Source organism: Phyllostomus discolor, chromosome X, assembly GCF_004126475.2.
Source record: "Phyllostomus discolor isolate MPI-MPIP mPhyDis1 chromosome X, mPhyDis1.pri.v3, whole genome shotgun sequence".
Classification (NCBI taxonomy): domain Eukaryota; kingdom Metazoa; phylum Chordata; class Mammalia; order Chiroptera; family Phyllostomidae; genus Phyllostomus; species Phyllostomus discolor.
Genome location: NC_050198.1, coordinates 24,614,019 through 24,640,833, shown reverse-complemented (window position 1 = coordinate 24,640,833; position 26,815 = coordinate 24,614,019). Strand labels below are relative to the sequence as shown.

The 26,815-nt window shown below is 40.4% G+C and overlaps 3 protein-coding genes across 5 annotated transcripts in view; 2 read left to right on the top strand and 1 right to left on the bottom strand.

Moving 5' to 3' along the window:
- The window catches only part of MED14 (mediator complex subunit 14), a 72,646-nt gene extending 69,139 nt beyond the window's left edge, over positions 1-3,507 (top strand). For all 3 annotated transcript variants that reach the window (XM_028522167.2, XM_036016413.1, XM_036016412.1), the window contains 2 exons: positions 5-197; positions 2,691-3,507. In XM_028522167.2, the coding sequence (XP_028377968.1) occupies positions 5-197; positions 2,691-2,764 (267 nt within the window). In that variant the 3' untranslated portion in view covers positions 2,765-3,507. The remainder of the gene's footprint in view (positions 1-4; positions 198-2,690) is intronic.
- Positions 3,508-7,087: 3,580 nt separating this feature from the next.
- Positions 7,088-21,608, top strand: CXHXorf38 (chromosome X CXorf38 homolog). The gene is made up of 7 exons (XM_028523248.2): positions 7,088-7,393; positions 7,581-7,715; positions 9,839-9,958; positions 11,196-11,345; positions 11,638-11,817; positions 18,403-18,565; positions 19,012-21,608. The coding sequence occupies exons 1-6, from the start codon at positions 7,178-7,180 to the stop codon at positions 18,562-18,564; spliced, it is 963 nt and encodes a 320-aa protein (XP_028379049.1). The 5' UTR covers positions 7,088-7,177; the 3' UTR covers position 18,565; positions 19,012-21,608.
- A 2,637-nt stretch (positions 21,609-24,245) lies between these two features.
- Positions 24,246-24,886, bottom strand: MPC1L (mitochondrial pyruvate carrier 1 like). The gene has a single exon (XM_028523452.2). It carries the CDS (start codon positions 24,867-24,869, stop codon positions 24,438-24,440), a length of 432 nt encoding a protein of 143 aa, XP_028379253.1. The 5' UTR covers positions 24,870-24,886; the 3' UTR covers positions 24,246-24,437.
- Positions 24,887-26,815: the final 1,929 nt, after the last annotated feature.

Genomic DNA, 26,815 nt, shown 5'->3' with positions numbered 1-26,815 from the left:
ACAGCTTCAACTAACTCAGAAAACATCGGTCCCTCCCCAAGAACCTGTTAGTATTATAGTTCCAATCATTTATGACATGGCTTCAGGTACAACCCAGCAGGCAGACATTCCCAGACAGCAGAACTCTTCTGTTGCTGCTCCTATGATGGTCAGCAACATTCTGAAGAGGTTTGCAGAGATGAACCCACCACGACAAGGTACATGACCAGTAGATGATATTTAATTGCCTGTGTGTTATAACAGTTCTTTTGAGGGATTCCCCCTTCCTCCCCGCTGCTCTCTCTTTACTCACCTCACCCCCAATCCTAGTAATAGAGTTCTGGTTGCTATAGCCCTTTTAATGTCTGCCTGTCGCTTTCTTCCTTTCTCACTGGTTCTTTGTTTTTGTCCATGTCTCTGCTGCCTGGACTTTATTTTTGTTAGTGACTTACTATTGGGATTGACCCAGATGCTAATGTCAGAAGCTTGTATTTATAGCACACATTGCCACAAAGCCCTAGGTTAGGATGATAGGATTTTCCATGGCTGTGAATTCCTGCCCTACCATTGATACCTGCCTCTCTGTACATCACCAAGTTGAAATGCATGTTGGTTTCTCATATTTCATGGTTCAATCATGAGTAGAACAATATCATTCAAAAGTTCTGTATCTTCAAAATGTTTTGTGAAGAATAAAAGCTGATACAAATGGCATCACTGCTTTTTGGGCTTCTTATATAAGTTCAGGCGGGTGCAAGTGAACCTTTTCACCAAGTGCACAATGAAGCTCTCAAACTGAGCATTTGAAGGGAACCAGAATGTTTCTGGCAAGACAAACAAGGTCTGTTCACTACTGTCGTAGCCTATGCTTAACACATAACTCATGGCAGTGCTAAATTCTTGATTACAAAACATAAAGCTCAGCAAAGAGAACTTTTCTTCCAATTTCCTTATTTCTAATATTACAGAAGTCTGCTATCTTTCTGTTTAGAATAGTATAACAGAGTTATAGTTTTAAATGAGGGAAAGTTGTTCTCTGAAACATTTTTATGTACCAGTGTCAAAATTTTACTAGAAACAGGAATCATGGGAGAAATTGTATTTTTAGCTGTTTGTTTCCCCATATTGTATACATAGGCAAGTTCTCACTCAAGTATAGTTTATAAGGAATGCACTGGGCAGTAGAGAAGGGTATGGTTCTTTTGTTGTAATACTTCCACGTCTTAAAATTTTCTGCTTTCATCCTTTGACTTATTTCTTCTTTCAGCTAAAAATAGGTCCTTAAGAATGAAAGTTTAAAGCTGTCAGAATTTTCAACATAGTAGTTTAGTAGAACTTTAATAAAACACTATTCTTTCACAAACAGATGATTATCATTATTATGTCTTGTGGAATTTAAAGTTAAAAGGAAATAATGTTTTGATCCTATATGGCAATCAAGCCTTTTTCTACCTGTCAATAATGAAAATGTGTTTTTCAAATGGAAAAAGAAAGATATAACTTCTTTTAAGAAATTGTTGGGATATCTTGGAAATTTGTTGTTGTTGTTGTTGTTGTTTGGTTATATTTCTACCTTAGACAGGTTAAACCTTTGGATTTCATTTTCTTTCTCTACCTTAATTTTCCAGTGCTAGAAGAGTGCAGTAACTTATACAGGGCCCCTGCACATTTTCCCTTTTCAATTAAGTTCTCTCACTTTCAGTCACTGTAGTATTAGGCTGTGCTCTAGGGAAGGGACCCAGCTTTTGGTTTATAATATTTACAGCTGGTTTTGGTTTATTATATTAAAATATATTAATATTTATAGGAAGGAAGAGGCAGGGTATTTTTTTTTTCAGCGAAGGGGAAATTGAGAGGATGAATCATTAACTTCCTCACTCCCCCAAACAAATCTTGTTTTGGGATTGTTGTACCATAATTCAGTCTTCCTCCCTTCCTCCCAAAACCATCACTTCCTCCCCTGAAGTGCTTTTAAGAAAAATACACTTTTAAGAAGTATTAATTGATTTTTAATGTTGAACTCCAGAAGCTGATCATTTCCTTCAAATTTGGGAGAAACCTCCAATAGATGTCATAGAACTGTGGTGTCCAATATAATTGCCAGTGGTCTCATGTGACTATTTAAATTTAATTAAAATTAAATAAAATTTAAAAATTCAGTTCCTCAGTCACCCTAGCTACATTACAAGTGCTTGGTAGCCACGTGCACATATAGAATATTTCCATCATAACAGAAAGTTCTGTTGGACAGTGCTGTCATGGAGATTTTATCTGACCTTTAATGCAACATTAGAAGGACACCATTGGTGTACCTAATGTATAAATACAAACTATGTAGATCTTTTCATTAGATTCAAAATTTGTAAGCCAGTTGTCAGTAAGTACCCTTGAAGCCCAGCTGAAAGGTTTATCCAGTTCTCCTAATCCATTGTTTCTATAGAGAAATTCTAGGCATATCTTCTTAAATTCAAATTTAACTGAGGCTTGCCCCAAATTTCCTCATGAGGAAAAAAACAAAACCCAAACCAAATCATCTGATACTTAACACCAAAGCTTAATCCCCTATAACCTGTGCAGTTAAAATTTAATTCTTTTATTTTGATCTTTACAGTTCTTGCTAATTTTAGACTTAATTACCCTTACCCCACCGGTGTGTTGACATCATCTTTCCTGTATTGCGAATAGCTAATGACCATTTTTCTCTGTTGCAGGTGAATGCACAATATTTGCAGCTGTTCGTGATTTAATGGCTAATCTTACACTGCCCCCTGGTGGGCGTCCATAGACACTATTGTTTTTAAACCAGGAAGGCTGACAAATGAAAGTCTGAATTCAGCCTTCAGTTTTAAAAAGGAAAAGAACTTTTTGACTTAAAGAGCTAAATATTCTAAATTCGCAAAAATTTTCAGGGTGCATTTCTTTCATCAAACAGACCATCAGTCTTTTGTATAGTGAACTTGTATAGTGTGTTTAAATGGGACACATTTCAAACTAGGTAATTATTACATCAGTGTCCGCTTGCCAATCATAGAGTCAATATTCTGTTTTATACTATAAAGTTACGGAAATGCCAAACTTGTTTATTTAATTGTTTTCTTATGTTTTGGGTGTAATAGTCCTTTTTGGTTTCTGTTTTGTTTTTTTAAAGCAGGTCTGTCATTTTGAATACTGTAAAACTGTGATAAACTTTATATTGAAGCTGTATTTTACTATGACCGCTTTGAATCCTCACATGAAAATGTTCTGGGAGTTGTTATAAAAACATCCCAAAGAAGCAATATTTAATAAACTAGGTTTAAAAAAACAGTGACACTCACTTGTGTGTATATCAGCTCTATAGATTCTCAGGGCCTCCCTTCTTCTTTAACCTGGTGGGGCCAGTAATTAATTTCTAATAACATATGTCTGGAATTTGACCAAAAATATCTGCTTCTTTGTTTCAAGTTTATTTTCTTCAAACATTCGTAAATCAACTGGTGGTGAACATTTAGCACCTTGGTTATCTTTCAGTTTAGGATTTTGGTAAAAGAGAAAGAACCCAGTCTTTGAAAAGAGACAGTACTTCCTATTAGTCAATGATCCCAAATACTTCAACATTCTGGTCTGTTGAGGATGTGGTAACTTTTCTGTTAGGCAAATTTAGTTTACAGGATACTTCTGCATGCAGCATTAGTTAGGAAATGGATTTGAGTGCTCTGTCCCTACATGAAATTTCTGTGATGTTTCCTTATCTTGCTTAACTTCCCCATCAAAGTTGGGGTTAGTCTGAACAATCCCAATTTAATTCATTATCAATAAAACGATAAAATGTTTTTGTTGGAAGAAACCTGGTCCAGTCCCCTCACTTTGAAGAATCTAATATCCAAGGTCGGTCCAGAGTCTAATGGAGTTTCTGATACCGAAACATCTCAGCATAGTTTCCTTTTGGAGTACTGTGCTATCTCTCCCAATCATTCAGGGACTTTGATAAGCTTGAAAGAATATGACTGGAAGCAAAGGTCTTCTGGTGACTTGATGTTATTTGGGAAGGTTTTTTAAATGACAACTACCATGCCAAGTTATCTGGTCAATATAATAGTAGTTCTTCATTAAATTTCAGATGTTTTGTCTAATTCCCTTTTAGATGATTTAATTGAGCTTCTGTAACTACTCAAATTCTAGTTTCCAGCATCTCACTGCAGCTATATCATATCTGTTCTCAACTTTGCTTGATCCTCTGTTCATTTCTGGTCAGAGTTGAGGTCTTCTTTGCCTTTCTTCTATGTCTTATTTCTGCCTTCATTTCCTGCTTCTCGCCCAACTCTGCCACTATTCAGGAGCAAGTGACTAAACATCTATCCTTCCTTTAACTTACCTTTTATCCTTCTGTTTCTAGTTCTCCTTACAGTGGTAATCACATCGGTTTGTCCGTCTAAGATGTCTTTATCAAGGGTCAGTCCTATTCTATTTAGAGCTGAATCCTGTCTTTCATGTAGAAATCTACATGTAAAAATACAACAAATGTATTTTTATCCACAGGATAATATTGCCTCAAATAATTTTATTAAAACAGTTAACTTTTCAGGTATTTTCCCTTTTAAGTATGGTTGGTTTTGGAATGTTAATTGCATTTTTAAGCATGATGCATTCAGTGGACACTTTTCCTAATTGTAACTCATTTCTGAATGCATTGTACAAATCAAAAGTAAGATAGGATTCAGTGAACAAAATTGCTTTTGATGCTTATTTAAGAGTACAACTTTGAATTTTGATAATTATGCTTGGTACTTGGAATTGGTATATACTTTATTAAAGCTTAAACACTCTAGCATTCGAATTTTAGGCTTCATCACAAACCATGTCTTTTGCCTCTTTTGTTACCCAATTTCAGTCAAAGGGACTGGATGCCCATAGAGATTTTTTCTTATAGGGGGTTTGGGTCTTAACTTTAAGATGTTTTCAATGTGATTTTAGTAATAAATAAAATTTACACAAGTTTCAGAGAACTACCCACTCTCTAGTTAATTTTCATGAAGATGTTTGAGTAGTATGGTTTAGTATTAATTTAACCTTGAAAGAAGAAATTGGACCTGATTTGCCACCTTTTTTCTATCTGTTGAAATGCTGTTTCAGAATGTATAAATGTATAAATGTACTTTCAGAATTAGGGAAAAAATGAAAACTTCAACAAAACATGTCAAGTTAATAATAGGCTGAACCTTATATTTGAAAATTAACTCTGGGTGTGCTAAGTGCGGATATAAACTAAAATATACATGATTTTGAAATTTTTAAAATATTTTATTTTTTTTAATTTTATTTTATTTTTAGAGAGAGGGGAAGGGAATGAGAAAGAGAGGAAGAGAAACATCAATGTGTGGTTGCCTCTCACATGGCCCCCACTGGGGACCCGGCCTGAATCGGGTGCCCAGACATGTGCCCTGACTGGGAATCGAATTGGCGACCATTTGGTTTGCAGCCCACGCCCAAGCCACTGAGCTACACCAGCCAGGGCTATGATTTTGAATTTGAATACCATTAAAAATTAGTGCAGTAACCTGCTCAGCCACAGGATACTAATTGTTGGTCATTCTTTGAACTGGTTGATTTGATAACTTTAAGAAGCACAATTTTACTACTCTAAATTCAGATCCAATTTCAACATAAAAAGTTTCATCATTTCCTCCCTCCCCCCAAAGAAATACCTACTGCATTTTGCTGTAATATTTATTTTTTACCCAAGTGTTCTTGATATAAAATCAATATTCTGAAAGTTTTAAGAGAACTTATAGTTAGGGGACTTAAGGGATAGAAAGGGCAAATGTTAATGTGTATTTTATTGTTTCTTGTGGAATTTTGTTTCATTTGGTTTGATGGGAATGGACAGTGTGTCTTAAGGGAATGATTTAAAATTTATTTAGTATAGATTTAGTTCCGAGGTTGTTAAGAAAAAATTAGCAGAGGCCAACCAGCATTTTACTACACAACTCCTGTAGACCATGATCTCACAATTTTCTATAAATTGCCTCTGCTTCCAAGTGGCTGTGACTTGTTAAAATACCTTGCCCAGAAATCTGATTGATGAAAGGGCACATTTAGGTCAATATAAAGTAACAGCTAATATTTACTGAGAGCTAATATTTACAGTTGCCAGGCACTGTTCTAAGTATTTCAGTGTATATTTAATCCTCACAACAACCCAAATGGTAGGTATTAATAGCTTCCTTTTACAGATGAGTAAACTGAGGCCCAGAAAAATGAAATAACTTGCTGAGATCAAATTTAAGACTGCTTAAGATCAAACATCTAAGAAGAGGCCTTTTGAGTCCAGATCTAGTTCTGAACACTGACACTTTGATGTGAAATAGGAAGTCGGGGGCAGGCTTCAGCATTTAGACTCTTAACCTCAGGACCTTTTGACTACACACAATTTTAACATGTTTTCAAAACTCAATAAGATGACTAAATGTAACTAAAACTGAGGTGACCTCTTGTTATTTGAAGTTGATTTATTGCATTCTGACCCTCATGGCACAAGTATTTGGAACCTAACTCAACACTCCCTTATGGGAGGAGCACTAATTATCATACAATCAGGAGTCCAAAGTAGTCCTTATCTGGCTCTGGGTAGTGCTGCCTTCCAGAATCCAGGTGATGTCCACTTTACCTTTCCTAGGTGGCCCAATGGCAGATGCTTTAGAGCTTTGTGTCACCTTGGCACACTGCAAACACATAACAGGATACCATGGTCACTTATCATTAATGCCCTGATTCGCTGCAGCCAATCTGTGGGTTTAGGAACCAATAAACTTCCTAGAATCGAATAATGCAAGGAGCGTGTAATTCAGGAAGTGTGCTTTGAGTACTTACATCCCTACAGAAAACAGGACCGTGGACCTCACGCAAGAGGATATTCTGCGCCTGGAGGCGGGGGTGGTCTCATTTTGGAACAACAGAAAAGGGATTAAGAGTTTAAGGCAGTGGCTTTCTGGGCAAGCACCAAAGTATGTTTTACGTCTGGGGCACGTAAGGTTAGGGTGGAGCTGACGTGCCACAAGAGCCAGAACTGTTCTGCTTGGGGAAGTTCTGCATTTGGGGGTGGGGTACATGGGGCCACGCCCACGGCGCCACGCCGAATCTGGCACGTCCAGGATTCTGCGCCTGCGCACTGCTGCCTGTCCCGCCCCTCGCACAGGGCCTCCAGGGCAAGAACGGAAACATGGTCCTGTCTGAGCTGGCAGCTCGCCTCAACTGCGCGGAGTACAAGAACTGGGTAAAGGCGGGCCAGTGCCTGCTGCTGCTGCGTGGCTGCCTGCAGGGCTTCATCGGCCAGGAGATGCTAGCCTTTCACCGCGGTCTGCTTGCCTCCGCCCCTGGCCTGGGCCCCAGAGCCGCCTGCCACAGCGGCTCTCGGTGCAGCCCGCGCGCCCGCCAGGTGAGCGCCTGGCCCAAAGCCTTGATCACCACCTCCTGACCCCGTCCCAGTCCCAGTCCCAGTCCCGGTCGGGTCCTGAGCACAACGTCCTGTGCCCTCCCTGGTGGGGGGCTGACCGTAAGGCGCGGGGCTCAGATGCCCAAATGCCCTTCACTACTTGGCCCCTCCTCAACTCCGCCCTCTGTAGTTTCATCCTCAGTGTCAGGTATGCGCAGAGTGGAAACGGGAGATTTTGAAACATCACACCAACAGAAATGGAGACGTCCACTGGGGAAACTGCCGGCCGGGCCGCTGGCCTGTGGACGCTTGGGAGGTGGCCAAGGTAAGCACCTCAGTCTGTAGGGTTGGAGGGCGGTGACACCAGGTAGGAGTTATCTGGAGCCTGGGACCTCATAAACAGATTCAGAGAAATTGGGTGTTTAAGGTCTGGTGTCTAGGCTATTCTATTGGACCCAACCCACCTTAGTGAAGTAGAAGCTGGCTTCTGTCTGCTTCCTGAAGGCATTTTGAGTTTTGCTACCCCTGCTTGCGAAGCTATAGGAAGGATATCAACAAGAGATGCTAGGGCAAGATGTAGAGTGAGCATCATGAGCATAGGCACAGAGGGTGAAATATGAAATGCGTTTTTGAGGATAAGCTCCCTTAGTGGCTATGTTTGGTTCTAGGATACGATGAGGATGGCAAAATGAGGTTAGGAAAGAAAAGGCTAAACTGTTAAGGACTTTAAGTACCCATGTAAGGAATAAAACTTCGGAGATGGGGTAGGTAGCGAGATACAAGGATACCATAAGGCCTGGTTTTAGATTTTGACAACATGACTAGTTGGGCCAATTGGAGGGAAAAAATATTTTTGTCTTTTTAATGTTTGTCAGAAACCAGCTGGGGGGTGTGGAGGGGCAGTCAAAGTGGCCTCCTAACATAAAATAGCTTTTGGAATCAGCCTTCATGCCAGTTAGCAGCAGGCACAGGCTTGGTGCCTGGGAAGCAGAAGTCAGAGTCTCAGCCCAGCTGCTGTGGTGTGACATTGGGCCAGCCTGTGTTCCCTAACCTCAAAAATGAAGTGGGACTGTGTCAGGGGGCCCTAGACTTGGCGCTCGTGGACCAGTAAACCCACCACACCTGTACTCTCTTCTCCATTTTTTAAAGCTGCTATAGAATTACCAACTTCTTTTACCTAGAAAACAATAAAACTTAAACCTCTACCTTTTACTGTGATTGTCTCTCACCAGTTTGGTCTCTGTTGCTGCTTTCTCACTCTCAGAATCCTCTTGAAGCACAGGCCATCAGTTTTGTTGCTGTCACCTACAGACCTTCTACTCTACCCTTGTGTGAATATTCTTTTCTGTCCCTGTTCTCCTTTTTTCTCCTTTCTCTGAACTTGCCTGGACCAGCTCCAGCCCTGATGACATCATCACCTGCTTCTACTCAGGGGAAGAAGCTCACAAGGGAGCTGGCTGGTTTTACTATTGGTTTTTCTTCTTTTTTTTTCTTTTAATGAGCAATTTATTTTTTTTAGCCCATTCCCCCACCTCCTCCCCTTTAGCAACCATCAGCTTGTTATCGATTTGTGTGAGGATGTTTCTATTTTGTTTTGTTTATTCGTTTTCCTAGATGCCACATATAAATAAAAGTGTATGGTATTTGTCTCTCTCTATCTGACTTATTTCACTTAGCACAATACTCTATATCCATCCATGTTGTCACAAATGACAAGAAAAAAACAGAAACACTAATTCAAAGAGATACATGCCCTCCTATGCTCATTCTAGCATTACTACTAGTAATAGCTAAGATACAGAAGCAGCCCAGGTATCCATAAATAGATGCATCGATAAAGAATATATACGAATGTGTGTATATGTATATGTGTATACATAGACATAATGGAATATTATTCAACAATAAAAAAATGAAATCTTGTCACTTTCAGTTCTCGCTCACGAGCCCAAGCCGTCCAACCATGTCTCTCTATAGACTTCTGTTCCTGGAGATGACTGTTGCTGCCTTTCCCTTGCCAAGCTCCCACTTGTGTTCCTCCACCCTCAATCCCAGCTGCTAACCTTGCTGCTAACCTTCTTGGAGTTGAAGACCCCCAGATACATGGTTCTTCATTTTTACAAGACCCACCAACCTACCTCCATGTCCACCATCTTCTTTCTGCTACAAAGGAAGAAGAGTGTCTCTTATCACTACTGGCCGTATGACATCATTATCCTCTGGGTTTCCTTCTACTTTCCTGGTTACTCCTTGGCCTCTTTCTGAGTGTTGGCTTTTCTCAGGCCTCTTCTGTCCCACTCTTCTGCTCTGGTGATACTGCCCGGGTCCATAGAGTTAAATATTAAATACTTCCTTTATGCCGATGGCTCCCAGATGTGTACCCCTAGCTCTGCTTTCTCTTCTGAGTTCCATCTCTGTGTCACCACTCCTTCTGTCCCTCTCCTACAGGCCTTCATGCCCCGAGGACTGGCAGACAAAACAGGACCCAAGGAATGTGATGCAGCTGCTCTTTTAAGTCTGATCAACTCCTGTGATCACTTCGTGGTTGATCGAAAGAAAGTCACAGAGGTAAGAGCTGTCAGATCTCAAACTGCACAATGGGAGTTTGTCCTGTAGGTACTGTGAAGACCAGCCAAGGAACACACCTTGTGATGCTAAAACAACATATAGATGTAGCACACGGTCTGTCCCCAAAACAGTGATGTGCAAAGAAACTTAGACTTTGCTTCAAAGTTGGCATCGCTTAGCAGGCTAGTGGGGCTCACATCCCATGTACCTTCTGTGATGTCTAAGAACCCCAGTGCGAATATAGTCAGCCCTTCAGTTCTCCCTAATTAACGCTTTCTGACAACCTGTCATTAATACCTTTCACTGCCAAACTAGATGAATCTCAAATTTCTCTTCTCTGTTCTGCCATAAACAGAAGCAGTTAGTTTCAGTGTTAAATACACACACACACACACACACACACACACAGAACAATACATCATTCTGTTCATTGTATGCCAGCATTTGAGCCCAAACATAAAAGTTATGTAGAACTGGAGAAAAGAGAAAAACTAGTGAATAAATGAGGTCAGAATAGGTTGCTATGGCAGATTTCCTCTGGAGATTTAGACTTCTCTGTTTCACCAGAGAACAGCTCTGGCACATTTATTACTCTGAGGGTCTTTGAAGAGAAGGTATTTGAATGGATTATGTGTAATATGTAGAGAAAGCGCATGTATATTTTGTTAGGTTGCCAGTGGCTGAAAGGACTAAGAATCCTCTGTGATATTGCAGAGACAAAACTACCACAGTACAGAGGTGACCTCTACAATATCTCTTAACAAAGATGTGGAAGACTTTACATGAATTTAATATATGATTAGACAGCACTGTTTGTCTCAAAATACAGGCGAAAGTTGGTCTTCTCTGCATCATGGTTTCTGTGGTAAGAAACTCCCTTGGCCCAGCTTCCTGGGGCTCCAACGATAGTTAAAGAATTTTTGCATTGTCTGCTTCAGTCTTTGGGTTTATGTGGAGCTGGTAGCCAATACTCTTGCTCTTGGCAGGTTGTTTTCAGTTAAGAGATATGGATCATTGTAAGAGATATGTAGCCAGTCACAAGATTTCAAGAGCTAAGGATAGTTGTAAGTTTGCTTTTATTTCTTACCCTGATAAGTTTATTATTCAAGTGGCAGGGGGTTGAACATTTTTGTAACTAACAAAAAACCTTTCTGCAACTTTTCTTTGGAACTACAAAATCTTAGTTTACCCCACTGTTTGACTTTGAATCCTTTTGTCTTTCTTTGTCTCTCTCTAGGTAATTAAGTGTCGTAATGAAATCATGCACTCTTCAGAGATGAAGGTATCTTCTGCATGGCTTCGAGATTTCCAGATGAAGATCCAAAATTTTCTGGAGGAATTCCAGAATATCCCAGAGATTGTGGAGGTCTACTCCACAATAGAACAGGTAAACATTAGATTGAACAGTTCTGACATAAAGAACTAAGGGAAAAAGAAACCACAGCCACGCATTTAGAATTTGAGGTTTATTAGGTTTAATTGAAACTTTAGCACATAAATAGGGAAATACATGTTACTCTGATATCTAGAATTGTGCTGGTCTGAGAGGCTGTTCTGTGGTCACAGGATGTTTTTAAAATGGATCCAGTCAGTGATATTTAATTATAAGTTCTTTGAGTAATACAGTAGAGTATCTTTTCCATTCAATCAGTTCATATATTTGTTCAATAATCCAACAGCTGTTGACATCCGACTGGGCTGTTCACATCCCCGAGGAAGATCATCGAGATGGGGGTGAATATGAAACAGGCATTTACCTGAGTGAGAGCCAAGTAAATGAAATAGAAGTGGAATTTCTAAAGGAAAAACTTCAAGAGATATATCTTCAAGCAAAAGAACATGAGGTGCTGCCAGAAGAGGTAAAAGGAAAAAACGATCATATCCTCTGTGTGAGTAAACAAAACAAAAAAAGATGCGAGGGAAGAAGAGTCGCTCATTTTAAGAGTCACATTGCCAGTTATGTTTCAGACTTATAGGACAAATTGTTTCCAGAAATGAGTATTCTTTTGGCACAGATTAACATTATCTTTAAATAATTATTTTCACTTCATCAGCAAACATTTGAGTGCCTAATATGTACCACACAGTAAGGGATACCATAGAATTCTGAATAAAAATTCTAGAGATTCTCTGGAGGTCAAAGAGGGGTTGCAAAAAAAGAGTGGGGGCTTTGCTGAGAAAGTCTGTTGAGCTGGGACTAACGGAATCAAATCGGAGTTTGACAAATTGGCAAGAGAAGAATGGCATTCTTGGCAGAAGGAACAGCCCCAGCCAAGGCATGGAAGAGCAGCTTGGGCCTGGGCAGTGAGCATAGGAGGCATGAGGCATGGTCAGATGTGAGGTGGTCAGGTAGGTTGAAGCCATATTTTGAAAGGTTTTCTGTGCTACACCACGGAGGTTGGACCTTATTCCCAAACAGTGGTAGGGAGTCAACAGATGGTTTAGTTTTTAAGGTTTTATTTATTTTCAAAGGGAAGGGAAGGGAAGGAGAAAGAGAGAGAAACATCAGTGGGTGGTTGCCTCTCATGCGCCCCCTATGGGGACCTGGCCTGCAACCTAGGCATGTGCCCTGACTGGGAATTGAACTGGCAACCCTTTGGTTCACAGGCCCATGCTCAATCCACTGAGCTACACCAGCCAGGGCCCAACAGATGTTTTTTTAAGCAAGAAAGAGTAAATGAAATAGAGCAGATAGGGCTTTTAGAAAGTTAACTCTTGTGACATTTGGAGTTGGAGACTAGCTAGTAGGCTCCTGCAGTGTTGGAATGGTGAGAGAAAGAGGGCAGAAACTAGAGACGTGGAGGAAGAGCCAGATTTGGGAGACATTGCTTGGGCGGAACTGATGGCTCATAGTGGCTGAGTAGATTACTTGGAGCATGGCATGGGACTGGAAGGAGGGAGTGAAAAAGATCAGTGAGGTTTCTAGCTTAGGATACTGCAAGGTAAGGATGAATTTAAGTCCTAATGGGGAGTACAGGAGAATGAATCCCATTTGTTCCGTGTAAGCTATAAAATTAATTAAAAAAAAAAAACCCAGAATTGTATTCTAGTAAAGTTCCAAAATATTCCAGCACTTGCTAGATTAGAATTCTAGATTGGTAAATCTTAGACAAATCATTTTATCCCTCCATTTCACCTTGTCCGAGGAAGGTAGTTTTGCTGGTTACCTCATTAAACACAGAAAAGATGTTTATGTACCACCAAGTGTTCATTAAGTTATGCTCCTTACTGGTCCACATGCGTATGTGAACTGTTTTGACCTTGACCCAGATGCTTTATTCAGCTTGGTGAGCTCCTTTAGTGCAGGGACTGTGTATGGCTGGTTTTGGGGTGTGCCCTTCCTGGCACACCATAGGTATTTAAAATGAGGAATAAGGCTGTTAAATCTTCTGTTTTCTAAATCCATGTGTTTCATCTTGCTTTATTTTAAAGTGCCATTATAGCCTGGCTGGTGTGGCTCAGTGGATCGAGTGCTGGCTGGCATGCGAACCAAATGGTTGCTGGTTCAATTCCCAGTCAGGGCACATGCCTGGGTTGTAGGCCAGGTCCCCCCATAGGGGGCGACCACACATTGATGTTTTTTTCCCTCTCTTTCTCTTTTCCTTCCACTCTCTCTAAAAATAAATAAATAAAATCTTTTTTTTTTTAAATAAAATGCCAGTAGAGCCAGCCCCAGTTCTCTTTCTGCTACTGCTTTCAGAAGCAGAGTTGAACAAGAGAAGGCAGCCAGAGGATTGGGCTCATGGCCCCTGAGTCGTTCATAGTTTCCTCTTCTCTGTTGAGGGAGCTACAGTTCTTTCCTGTTTGTGGAACAAAGAACAAAACACATCAGCAGCAACACAAGCCAGGAGTCTATGTGAGCTGGAAGGGGACCTGGCAGTCATCTCATCATAGCCCCTGCTTTACACATGAAGCAGCAACATCAAGGACCAGGTGCTGTCAGACATAAGGCCACCGGCTGGGTCGGAGGGCTGACTGTGGGTCTCCTCACTCTGATCCTGTGCCTTTCCACATGCCTCACTGCACCTTGTATCACTGAAGAGTTAGCAATTGTAAATTTCAAACCCTCATTATCTGTTTTACAGAGAGGAAATTGGAGTTAATTGGCTTGTTCTCTGGGTTCCCAAATCTCTAGATAGAGTTGATAAGTTCTCATTTTGCATGCTTTTGTTTAGTAGAGCATGGCATTTCTCTTGATATTTCAATTGATCAAAATGTAAATTCAGATTGATTGGCATGTTATCTCTAAGAAGTTGAAGGGTGGCTTTCCATGATGTGTGGAACTTGACCTCATTTGTAAGTTCAATACCAGATGTGGTCATCCATGTTCTTTAGCATTAGTCTCCAAAGTCAGATGATTTGATAAACCAAATTTCAGTGACTCTAACATGACATCAATTGTAAGACACATCATTAATTCATTTACTTCTAAGACAGAAAAAAAATGCTGCCAGTTTATTGTAAGACACTTTCAGTGCTAAGATGCATTCACATTTAAGATGTTGAAATATGAAAAAAAGGTGCATCTAGGAATTAAGAAAAACAGTGACTATTTCTATTCTATTCATTCTATTATGACCACAGGAATTTTTTTGTAAATGTTTAACAAGATCTGTTTCTGGTGTTCCTTAAAACAAAAGGAGAAGGGTTGGAAAGCCACGTTGAAAAAAAATGGTTAATGCTGGTAATTTAGTGTGACAGTTCCCAAAAATGCATCATGGAGCATGAGAGTGAGTGCCAAGGAGCACATAGCACAGAGAGCTCATCATCTCCGGTCTTTTCTGCTCGGGTGTTGAGCCCTAATGATAAATAACATTGTAAAAGGGACTCCTGTGAAAATACACTATGCATTTGGAAGCGATTGTAAAATGTATTCCGCTTCAGAGCCACATGGGAGCAGAAGGTCCCTTGGGACATGTGTGGAGCGTGTCCAGCAAGGGCCCCACTGCAGCAGAATTTAGCTGCTACCCAGGAGCTCTTCGCATAGCCCTGCCAGCCCTCCATGCTCAATTCAGATCTGGGAGTTTAAAAAATTCAGCTAAAGCACATTGACTGCAGTAAGTGGCTAAAAAAAAAACACTTAAAGAGCTTGCACATTCTTGAAAATCATCACTGATTTTGTAAACTCTGCTGAGGGAACCACCTTCACAGAGATCTATGGGGAGACCTGGGGAGAAGGGGCAGTGACAGTGTACTCAAGGCAGTCAGACAGAGGATCAAAATGTCACTTTGTTACATTCCAGGAAATTTACTGAGTAAGCACCTACTGTGTTGCAGGCACAATCCTAGAGGCTTGGTGTGTGCATCAGTGAACAAACTGAAGTTTCCTGTAGGGGGAGACAGACAGTAAACAGCATAATGAATAAATTATGTGCCTTCGAAGAAGTACTGTGTTGAGCAGAGTATGGGGGATCAGGAAACGGAGTGGGAACTCGTATCGAGTTACACTAGGGTGGTCAGGATGGCCTTACTGAGAAGAGACTTAGCAACACCTTGGAGGAGGTGAGGACTGGCCATGTGTGTATTTGGAATAAGAGTATTCAGGCAGAGGGAGCAGCAGAAAGCTGAGCCAGGGTGGCTGGAGTGGGGTGAGGATGAGAATAGTGGTGGGTGAGGAGGTGAGAGAGTGAAGATGGAGGAGGCAGGACACTTTGGGCCTTGTAGAGCCAATGAGAAGGATCTAGGCTCTTTCTTCTGAGATGGGAACTGTGGCAGAATTCCCAGTAGCAGAATTGTAAAAGGAGCACAACTGGCTGCTATGTTGAGGATACTGGGGAGGGGTGGGGGTGGTTAAAGATAAAAGCAGGGAGACCCGTTAAGCGACTGCTGCAGATACCATATAAGAGAGATGGTGGTCGGACCAGGGTGGAAGTGTAGAGATGGTGAGGTGGGCAGATGTGGCATGAGGGAGAAAGAGGCGTCAGACACAAGTCCAAGGGTTTGGGCTTAAGGGAGTAGAAGGAGGTACTAAGCATCTTTTGCCTATAGTCTCTGGCATATGGTAGACTGACTCTCATTAAACATTTGTTACATGAATGTGGGAAGGAAGGAATGTACCAGGCACAATGCTAAGTGTTTTTCGTGGGCTTTTTTAATTCTCACAAGACTTCTTGTGGGGTCGGTATCATCATCCTTTATTTGCATACATGGAAATAAGTTCAGAGAGATCAAGTGTCTTGCCTAAAGTCACACAGTGATTAAGTGGCAAAGTAGGGCTTCAATATCCGGGTACGTCTGACTGTATTCATAATTTTCTTCTAGTACTTCAGCTTTTCCATTTCTATACTTTCTCTTCCCCTTTACATATAATTAATAATTTTTTAAAAACTTGACTTTTTCCTCCCCCTCCCCACCTAACCAAACTAAAATAATTGCCCCCCTTAAGCACATTTCAAGGGCAGAGAGGATCAGGAATTGACAGGACATGGTCACAGCTCCCAAGTCCATCCAGATGGGGAGAAAGGACCTTACTCCATCTTGTAGCGTGTGTGTGGTACACAGTCACAGCCAGTGCGGTCACAAGTACCGAGGGAAGGACCCCGGGGATGCTTCTAGAGCACCAGGCACCAGCAATAAGTGCTAACGGTGCAGTGCCCACCATGTGCTGTGTTTGCTGTGAATAATGTTATTGGTATGATCTTCATTTTACAAGTTTATGGTTTCCAGATTTATGATTTTAAAGCCAAGGTGACTTTTGGGGGTTGTGGGCTTATTTCCAGCTGTGTAACAAGCAACTCCAGCTGAAGGGCACATCGCTGCATACTTACTAACTTTTCTGAAGACCTCCTCCCTGCTCCCTATTCATCCAAGCAATAAGCCACAGCCAGTCTTCCTCTCCTCCCTTCGGTCCCTAGCAGTCATTGTCCAGCATCTCTGGCTGTTTCATTTGCTGACATCACAATCGCCTGAGTGCTTGCTTAGTTTCCACCCTAGACCTGCTGCATCAGAATCAATCATGTACACTCTAAAGTTTAAGAACCACCATTCTGCTAGGGGTAGGGTACTCCACCACTTTTCTTCATTAGATTTTGATCACCTTGACCTAGCTTGAACTTGAGAGTCCCCCATTAAAAAAACTTATCACACCCAAAAATATGAGTAACTCTCATCTTTGTAACAAGCACAGTGACCAGTAAGGATGTCCTGGGATAAGTCCTTGGTACATTTCCATGGTACTATTATGAGTACTTTTATTAAATATCAGGTAGTACATTACTGGTGGGAGTTTAAATTGGTACATCCTCAGTAAATGAAAGCTTTGGCAAAATCTATTAATAAAACAGAAAACTCCATCAGAATTAAAACTGCATTTCACTTCTAAAAACATGCTACCAATGGACTTGTCTTTTATTCAAAATGATACATATGCAGCATTATTGGTCCTAACAGAAGGTTTGAAATAATGTTAAAATATGAAATATCAACAACTGAAATATTCAGCCATTAAAAAAGATAACAAGGCCACTCTATAATCTGTTATAGGAAATAGGAAAGATCAGTTGAAGAACAATGTCTAGTGTCCTGGCATTTGTATATTTTTTTAATGTGTATATAGTGTATATACATGCTCACATGGAAATGCATAGAATATCTCCAGAAGAAACATAAATTTCATGGTGATCACCTTTGGGGGAAGGAGCTAAGTAACTGGGGACAGGGGTTTGGAAGAAGACTGATTATTTAACTTGCACTCTTGTGCTCATCTTGAAGTTTTTACCTGTTACGTATATTACTATTAAATAAACAGATACACCCATATGCATGCATATGGATAACCATACACATCTATATGGATATATATGGATATATATTTACTAGTAATGCATGTACAGGTAGAAAAATCAAAATGAAAAAGCTTCATTTTATATACATGTACATATGTGTATACATATATATGTGTGTATGTTACAAAGATTTTACTTACGGTTTTTTGGCTTTACTATGGTGCAACACAGATAACGTATTTCAGTAGAAACTATACTTTGCATTTTGATCTTTTGCTGGGCAGTGGCAGTGAGATAATTTTGCCCAATGGTAGGCTAATGTAGGTGTTCTGAGCACATTTAAGGTAGGCTAGGCTAAGCTGTGGTGTTTGGTAGGTTAGGTTGTATTAAATGCATTTTTGAATTATATTTTCAACTTATTATGGGCTTATCAGGATGTGACCCCATCATAACTTGAGGATTATCAGTGTGTTGCAAACATCCCCTTGTGTGGCCCAGAACCAGCTAGCCTGGGTCTTATTTTGTTGAGTAGAGGATGCTTTGTTTTAAAGGGTTTGTTTGGTTTTGTTTTTCAAACCTTAACCTGTTTATGGACAGTTGCCTGTAGCCAAGGTTTCTGTCTCTTGGTGGACACTTGAGCAGGAGCCAGTTAGTTTTCATCTGAATTACAAGCCTGCTATAAAATTATCTCAGCTGTAAACTGTATGGTTTCTTTTGCAGATCTTAAATCAGCTGGAGGTGGTAAAAGAATTTCTAAGAAACAATGAAGATCTTAGAAATGGTCTTACAGAAGATATGCAGAAGCTAGACAGCCTCTATCTGCAGCATCAGAAACTGGATTCAAAGGAACCTGGGGCACAGGCACCTGAAGGGGAGGCCTGAGGTAAATTTAGGCATTTGATGTTAAATAAGGATACAATAGCCTCATCTCTTTGATGTCGGTTCTTTTGTGTAAGGTCATAATGAACACACACATAGTCTCCTCTGAAATTTCCCTATGTCCTTATTGTTTGAGAGAAAGGACACTGGGCTTTGTGCTCATTCTAGTTGATAGTTTTCATATATGAAGTAATTAAACAAAAACTCCCTGCCAACTTCATGTAGTCAGATATACCTGAAGTCATTGGTCTAGTCTTAAGGGATTCAACTTTATCACATAATCAGGGAGCATGTCAACCCTACAGTGATAACAATGATGTCTAGCTCTTAGCTGTGGTATTGATAGCAACTTGTTAATTTCCTAAGTAAAACTTGTTAAAATAAATAACTGTCTTTGGTATTTTACTCCCCCCCCCACAAAATAAAATTTAATATTTTCTTTTATTTTAGGTTACCCTTTGACAAAAATCAGACGTGTCCTATGAAAGTCAGCATGGCTTCCATCTCAGCCATCCTTTTCTGTGCAAAAGGGAAAACTTACCAGAGTCCTCTACCCAACCAAAAAGACATTTTTGTTGTCTTTTCCTGGAATTTTCCTTTGATTCTTTGGGATTTTTTTTTAATATTCATAAGCTTAGTGTTGTGTGATTTATACTGGCCAAAAAATATTACATACTCTTATGCCAAGCGTAGTATTCTTGGTTTTTTGGTGTTTTTTTCTTTTTGTTTGTATCATTTTGTTTTGTTATGTTACTATTTAAAAGGTGAGATTCTTTTCTGGTACTAAACTCTAGCTGCTTAACACAGTAAAGGCTGTGTTTGGCAGCCTGTGTGAATGGTCATGCAGAGTTCTCTGCTCCCTGAAACATAAGTCCTGCTCCACCCCACCCCCTCCTTCCTGAAAGTTTCATTCATGAGGATGCCCAAGGGGTGAGCTATGATGTAAAAGTCAAGATATAAATCCTTCCTTTTTAGAAGTAAGAAAAAAAATTGCCTGAAAGGCCATTTTGTAGCCATTTCCAATTAGTTACAGAGCTATTTCAACCAGCTCTAGTAGCCTGAGGCAGTAGGACAAGGAAGTGGGTCCAGGCTGGTCAGGGAGTGGGGAGTGGAGAACACAGTGACTTGACTAACCATAGCGGGGTAGGGGGCTCTAGGCCAGCATCACAAACAGGGATGTTGGGGAATGCTCTGCAGTTGCTGACTTGTATGTGGCACTTAGGAAAAGTAAACCCATTGGCAGTCACAGCTCTTTCTGTCCAGCTGGATCCCAGGTGCAGAGCACAGGGACTGGCCCTCCTATGCTCAATGAATATTTGTTGACTGAATAGCATATTTGTTGGCTGATAGCTTAGGAGTATTCGTATATAGATGTAAACGTTAGTTGTACTGTTATGTAAGCCTGGCCTTTCCTTGTAAGATTTAAGAATTAAATTAAAAAAAAAATGAAATTTCACCATTCTTATGGGAATTCAAAGACATCATTTTTTTTTTAACAGATTCACAAATTCATCCATACTCCCTTACTCCTTTTACCCCAAAAGCTATCTAATTCTGTCTTTGTTCTGTTTGTTTCTGGAACTGGGAAACCTCTGTCCCATTGTATGCAATGGTGTTCAACTGGGCCATGTTGCCTCTGAACCTTCAGGGACAGAATTGCCAACTGCCACGTTCCCCACTACCTGCAGGAATAGCCCCACTGAAACTGAGCTCTTTTGCTTCCTCAGCTGCCCATCAAGAATGTGATCTGTAGAGAATGGGCCGAGGGTGGAAGTGTATTTTTACATTAAAAGGCATTTAATGTACTTCTGTAAAACCTGGATGAATGCAGATGTGCCTATAACTTCCTGCTTTAATCTTTCCTGTTTCTATTTGGTCTTTTTTTTTTAAGATTTTATTTATTTTTAGAGAGGGGAAGGGAGGGAGGAAGACAGGGAAAGAAACATCAATGTGTAGTTGCCTCCCGCATGCCCCACACTAGGGACCTGGCCAGCAACCCAGGCTTGTGCCCTGACTGGGAATCCAACCAGCGACTCTTTGGTTGGCAGGCCAGTGCTCAATCCACTGAGCCACACCAGCTGGGGCACTATGTGGTGTTTAATCTTACATGTTCTTTCTCCCTTTGTTACATGGAGTTCCTTCAGATGACCTCAATAGCGAAGTAAGAATTTTCATTCAGCTTGCAACTCTTCTAAACTAAGAAACTTTGAAATATTTCCTATCTTCTAGATATGAGTCAAAACTTGGCATCAAATTAAATCTTGATTCACTAACCAATTTAAGACCTCATTTCCAATGGGATTATGAACTCCTGATTTTCATACCTCTTGTATCTAGTTAGGTTACCTTATTTATCTAACATTTATCAAGTGTCAACCATGTGCCAGGCACTAAGGTAAATGCAAATGTGAGGATTTTAAAGGTATGGATGGTGGTTTATGAGCTTTCATCTTATTGGGCTTAATGTCTGCTTTGAAAAATTAAAGATAGTGTTCAGAAAACTATACTGGCAGTGTTTAATTACATTGAAATTAAGATAGAGAAAGGAAGACATTCCCCAGAGAGGGCTTAAAAGCAAATGTGGTGTGTACAGGGACATCAGCCAGTGGGCCTTTCTTCTATAGACCCACACATGTGGGCCCCAAGTATTCACAGCAGAATTGGCAGCCAGCCATCAGGAGAAGACTGGTTGAATAAGTCAGCACAGCCATGCTATAGAATATTAAGCAACTGGTAAAAAGAATGAGGAAATGCTGCAAAGCAGTAATATGGGATAATCTCTAAGACCTATTAAATAGAAAAGCAAAATGTTTAACAATGCATAGCATGCTGTAAAACTATTTGTATTTTAAGATAACATTTCTGGAAAGTCGTGTGTTTTTCCCAAGATTTTTTGCTGATCTGTAAAAGGAATTGGGGTTGAGTGGAGGGGTTTGAAGGAATTTGGCTTTTCTATTTTGTGAAAATTATACAACAAACATGCAGTTGTGTATTTTGAAATTTTTACTGAAAATTTTAAATTTCAAAATAAAGGGATATGAACAATATAAATTCAGACTGTAAGAGTTATGTGTCACATTTCCAGTAGTACATTGTAGCATCCATTTTTGTGGATATCAGCTCCACCTCTGGGGAGATTTGTGAGTTGTCAAGGTCAGAGGCCCCCAGGAAGTGGTTTCCTTTCTGCACAAGGCTTTGTTTCACCTCGGAGTGCCTTGTTTTCATCCAGCAATACGATTTGCTTTCAGCCTCTCCCTGAAACACAATATATGGTTCACGCTTTGAAAGACTTAGAGGAAGAAAATGGCTTTTAGCATCATAGTTGCCAAGATAAGGCAGTTCTTTGGGTTTTAGCCTGTGCTTTGCCAGGAAGCTCAGAGCACCTAAGGAGGAAGTAATGACTTATTAAACTCAATATAGAAAACAAATTTTGGGAAATTACAAATGTGTGTCAGTAACAAAAACTTATGGGAAAAAAACTGCCAATTGAGAAACTGTTATTGGCTTCATAAAATACTGGTAGAGATCTGTAGACAGTTTAAAGTTAAATTGCAAAGGCCAAAAAGGATTATTTATGTTTGAGAGTTTGGGGGTATTATAAAATGATTGTTACTCTAATGATTTTAAAGTTGCATTTTTATTAAAGTATTAATCACTCATATGGCTTTAAGCATGAATATCCTAGGCAACAAAGGGTTAGATCTCTTAATTGAGTGGGGCATACTATGAATTGGATCCTCTAAGCATAGTACTGCATGAGAGTAGAGGTGTTATAACCTTCTGAATGTTTTCTCTAACCTTTTTGCCCACTAAATTATAAATGTAGAATAATAGGAAATTATCAGCAAGGAGTACCTGTTTCCCCCAGATTAATTAGAAACCTACCCGCTCTGACATGTGTTCAATAGACAGTGGCTTTTTACTGAAACATACTCAAATTATAAAATACATTTTGTAAGACAAATCTAAAAATATATTAATTTCTACTCATGTAATAGTGAAGGGGGAAATCCTTCAAAGTTTTCATAAAAATCTAGATGAAAAGTTATGATTCAGTTGAGAACTTTAAGAACAGCTTTTTACTACTGCATGAGAATTTTTAGAACTGTGTGTGTGGTTGCCAGTCTAGAAGATCGCCCCCAGTGATGCCTGCCTCCTGGTATTTCCACCCTTGTATTGTCCTCCCACAGTGTAACAGGGTTGGTCCATGTGACCAGTAGAACACAGCTGAAGTGATGGTATATCACTTCCCAGGATAACTTCCATCTTGGGTTCTCTCTCTCTTGGAACACCTGCTGTCAGTGACATGTGTTATAAACAGCCCCTGTAGCCCACATGACAAGGAACTGAAGCCTCCTGCAAACTCAGTTTAGAAATGGGATTGATTCTCTAGTCCCTGGCAAGCCTTCAGAGACTGCAGCCACAGTGGACAGCTAAGAGACCCTGAGCCAGCAGCAAACACTGAGCTAAGCCATTCCCATCCCTGACCCTCAGAAATTGTGTGAGATAATATTTGTTGTTGTTGTTAATTTTAAATATCTTGTTTAAAGCTAAGTTTGGGAGTGATTTGTTACACAGCAGTAGATAACTAATACATTATTGTTTTCCACAGTTTGTTTCTTCTCCCCTGTATGTAAAATGTGTGGTGCAGAAACTGTCCATAAAGAGAACTTGTGCTTAGATGCCACAGACAATAAAGGGGAATCTTTGAGAATTCCACTAATGTGCCTGTCTTATCCCAAACCTGATAATTTCAGAACCTTTCAGATGGCTGTTTTAAATTTCTTTGCTTTTGAAATATCTAACAAAGCAGTCTTAAACACATTTATTGAGATTCCCCAGTAGACCACTCTGGAACTCCCTGCATCCTCCAGAGTTAGGTGGAAATTTTGCATCAAATCCTAGAGGGTAGCCTCTGCCGCAGAATGGCCTCACAACCACAGCTCCACCCTTCTCTTTTCTGTCCTCCCTGGTTTAAGAAAACTTAGCATTCATGAGATTCCTGGTGGGGAAGGTGGATACTCTGGGCTAATACTGTTGACCACAGACCCTCATCCCCAACTGTAGCTAGTGTTCAACCAATTTTACAAACTGCCATTTCCCCATTTTTAGGCATGAGGAAAACAGGAAAGGATTCTGATTTTGTCATTTTTATTTCTTAATTACCTAGAATTCAGAGCAATTGACCTCACAGTTATTTATTCTGTTTCCATGGAAGGTTCTATAATTGCTTAGTCACAAAGAGATTCTAGATTCTCTTAATAAGTACTCCTTAAAAGTCTCAACTGGATTTCACAGAGTTGATTTAAACTCACTTCCAAGTATTTCCATCAATAGAAATAGCCCCCAGACTTTGGTTTTGGTGTAAGGAGATTTGTGACTCTTCCAAGGTTTAAAAGTCATGTGTGCTAAGCATCCTTATTTGGCCTGGATATACAAAACAACAAAACATGTTCCCAAGAGAGCTTTAAGAAAATTTGAAAAAAAAAAAAACAAACAAACCCCAGTGAGTTAGATAATTTGAAATATCTTTCATTCAAATAATCTTTCTTCCCTATATAAACTAAACCTTCAATTTGTGGGTACCATGAAGGAAAAATCAAGCAATCTACCTTCCTCAGCTTCTACAAAATTTATTTCTAGGTCAAGAAAGAGGCAGCACTCAGTTTCAGTTCTATGCTACTTTGCATTTTTTTTATTAACCAAACTGCAGGTTTAAATGAGATTTGCACTGTTTTAGAGTCTAATTGAAACTTTTCATTGGTCTTTTCTTTAGGAAGAAAAACAGTTCAGTGCTTGCAAGCTGCAAAAGTTCGATAGGGTCATCTCAGTCATTAATCTCATTTCGGGGACTGCAGATTGGGGCTTGTGGCCACCTAGTCACAGGCTGTGTCGTTGGTGGTGAAAGGGGTGTCTTCAGTAGCGGTTGGAGTGGTGGTGGCGGTGGAAGCCACAACGGTGGCAACAGCAGTGGTCTTCTCAGCGCCGCCGCCGTAATGGTAGACCATGTAGCGACTCGCCTGCATGCTCTGCGCCACCACGTTGGTGCCATGGCAGGCCATCAGCAGCAAGTTTCGAGGCTTTACGCGGTAAGCAAAGCGCATGAAAGCCATCGAGTAGAGGATGAGCGCTGTTGTCATGCGGCCACTGATGATGTCTGGAGACACCTTCATATCCCGAAAGGCAGCTATTGGTAGGCCCCAGTTGGCCACCGGACCCCAAAAGTGTGTACTAGTCACATAATCCCGGAACTCCTTGGTCTTCACATAGTCCGTTGCCTTCCGCCACAGTGCCGCTATCGCCGCCATGATCACGGAGCTGCAGGACTGCCAGAGGATGAACAGACAGCTCACAATGATGTGGAACGTGAAGACGGGATGCCATAGCAACCCGGACGTGACGTCAATGCCTGCCTCATGCCTTAGCTTGACTGCTGTAAAGTGCACCAGACTTCATGTGCCGCTATCTTGCATGCACTGCAATGCCGTAAAGTGCGTCCAACAGCACCAGTTGCAGTTGTCTGTACCTTCATTCTGGTGAGTACCTGCAATGTGTGGAATGCACAAGTATGCATGAATGTCTGTGTGTGCCCCTCTGGCAAAGGTGGAACCACAGCTTCATCATTTGCATCGATCATGCTGCGGCCACCATAAAGCTCTCAGGGCTCTGCCTACCACCAAAGAAGGTGCGGGTTTAGCTGCCTGCTTCTCCTCAGCTATATAGAGAACTTTGATTGTTCTCTCTGTTCAGTCTGTGGACACTATTGACTAGATGCTGATACAAAATTCTTCAACCACGTAAAGAATTTTAGGCCTTACACAATTTGCCAGAGTGTTATTTGCAGACATAGTGGCAGCTCACCCCTAAATATTCCAGCATCTGGCTCCTAACAAGGACATTCTCCTAACTTAACCACAATACCATAATCCAGTCACATACTTAACACAGTACAATACTGATATCTAATATGCAGTATATATTTAAGTTTTAGAGTTTTATGGGGTTTTTTCCTTTCTTGTTGGAGTAGGAGACATCCAGGATCCAATCAAGGTTCATATTTACTTATCATCTCTTTTAGGTTAATCTCCCTTAATCTGGAATAGTTTTGCAGTGTTCTTTTTCTTTAGTGACTTTGGTGTTTTTGAAGAGTACAAGTCAGTGGTTGTTCAGTATATTCTTAATTTGGACTTGTCTGTTTTCTCATAATTAGGTTTAGGTTAAACATTTTTTGGCACGAATACTACACAGGTGAGATTGTGTCCTTAATGCATCACAGTGGCAGGCACTGTGTCAGTTGTTCCATCATTGGTAATATTAAGTTTGATCATTTGGTTAAGGAGTTGTCTGCCAGGTTCCTGCATTGCTAAGGCAGCTTTCCCTCTCTGTAATCAACAAATAAACCAGGGGGAGCCTCTTTGAGAGTGTATGGATGTTCTATTCTCCAACAGTCTTTCATCTAACACTTAATATCCATTGATGAAATTCTTAATGACAGCCCTGGCAGGCATGGCTCAGTGGATTGAGCACTGGATTGCGAACCAAAGAGTCACTGTTTCGATTCCCAGTCAGGGCACTTGCCTGGGTTGCAGGCCAGTTCCCCAGTGGGGGGCATTTGAGAGGCAACCACACATTGATGTTTCTCTCCATTTCTCCCTCCCTTCCTCTCTCTCTAAAAATAAATAAATAAAACCTTTAAAAAAGAATTCTTAATAACAAACTGATTATTATTTTCCAAGTGTTCTCTACCTTTTCCCAATAAAAATAATAGTTGTTGAAAAGTAAGTGTACATTGAAATATTAATATTTTAAGTACTGATTTATAAACAAGTCTATAAAGTTATTACATTCAGCCCTAGTCAGGTGGCTCAGTTGGTTGGAGTGTTGTCCATACACCAAAAAGTTGCAAGTTCAATCCCCAGTCAGGGCACATACATAGGTTGCAGATTCAATCCCAGTTCAGGCATGTATGAGAGGCAACAAATTGATGTTTCTCTTTCACATTGATGTCTCTCTCTCTCTCTCCCTTCCTCTCTCTCTCAAATCAATTTTGTAAAGAACATATCCTCTAGTGAGGGTTACCAAAAAAGTCCATATATTCATTATATTCATTTATATCCCAAATATTTCACAAATAAAACATATATAGCCCTGGCTGGTGTAGCTCAGTGGATTGAGCGCGGGCTGGGAACCAAAGTGTCCCAGGTTCGATTCCCAGCCAGGGTACATGCATGGGTTGCAGGCCATAACCCCCAGC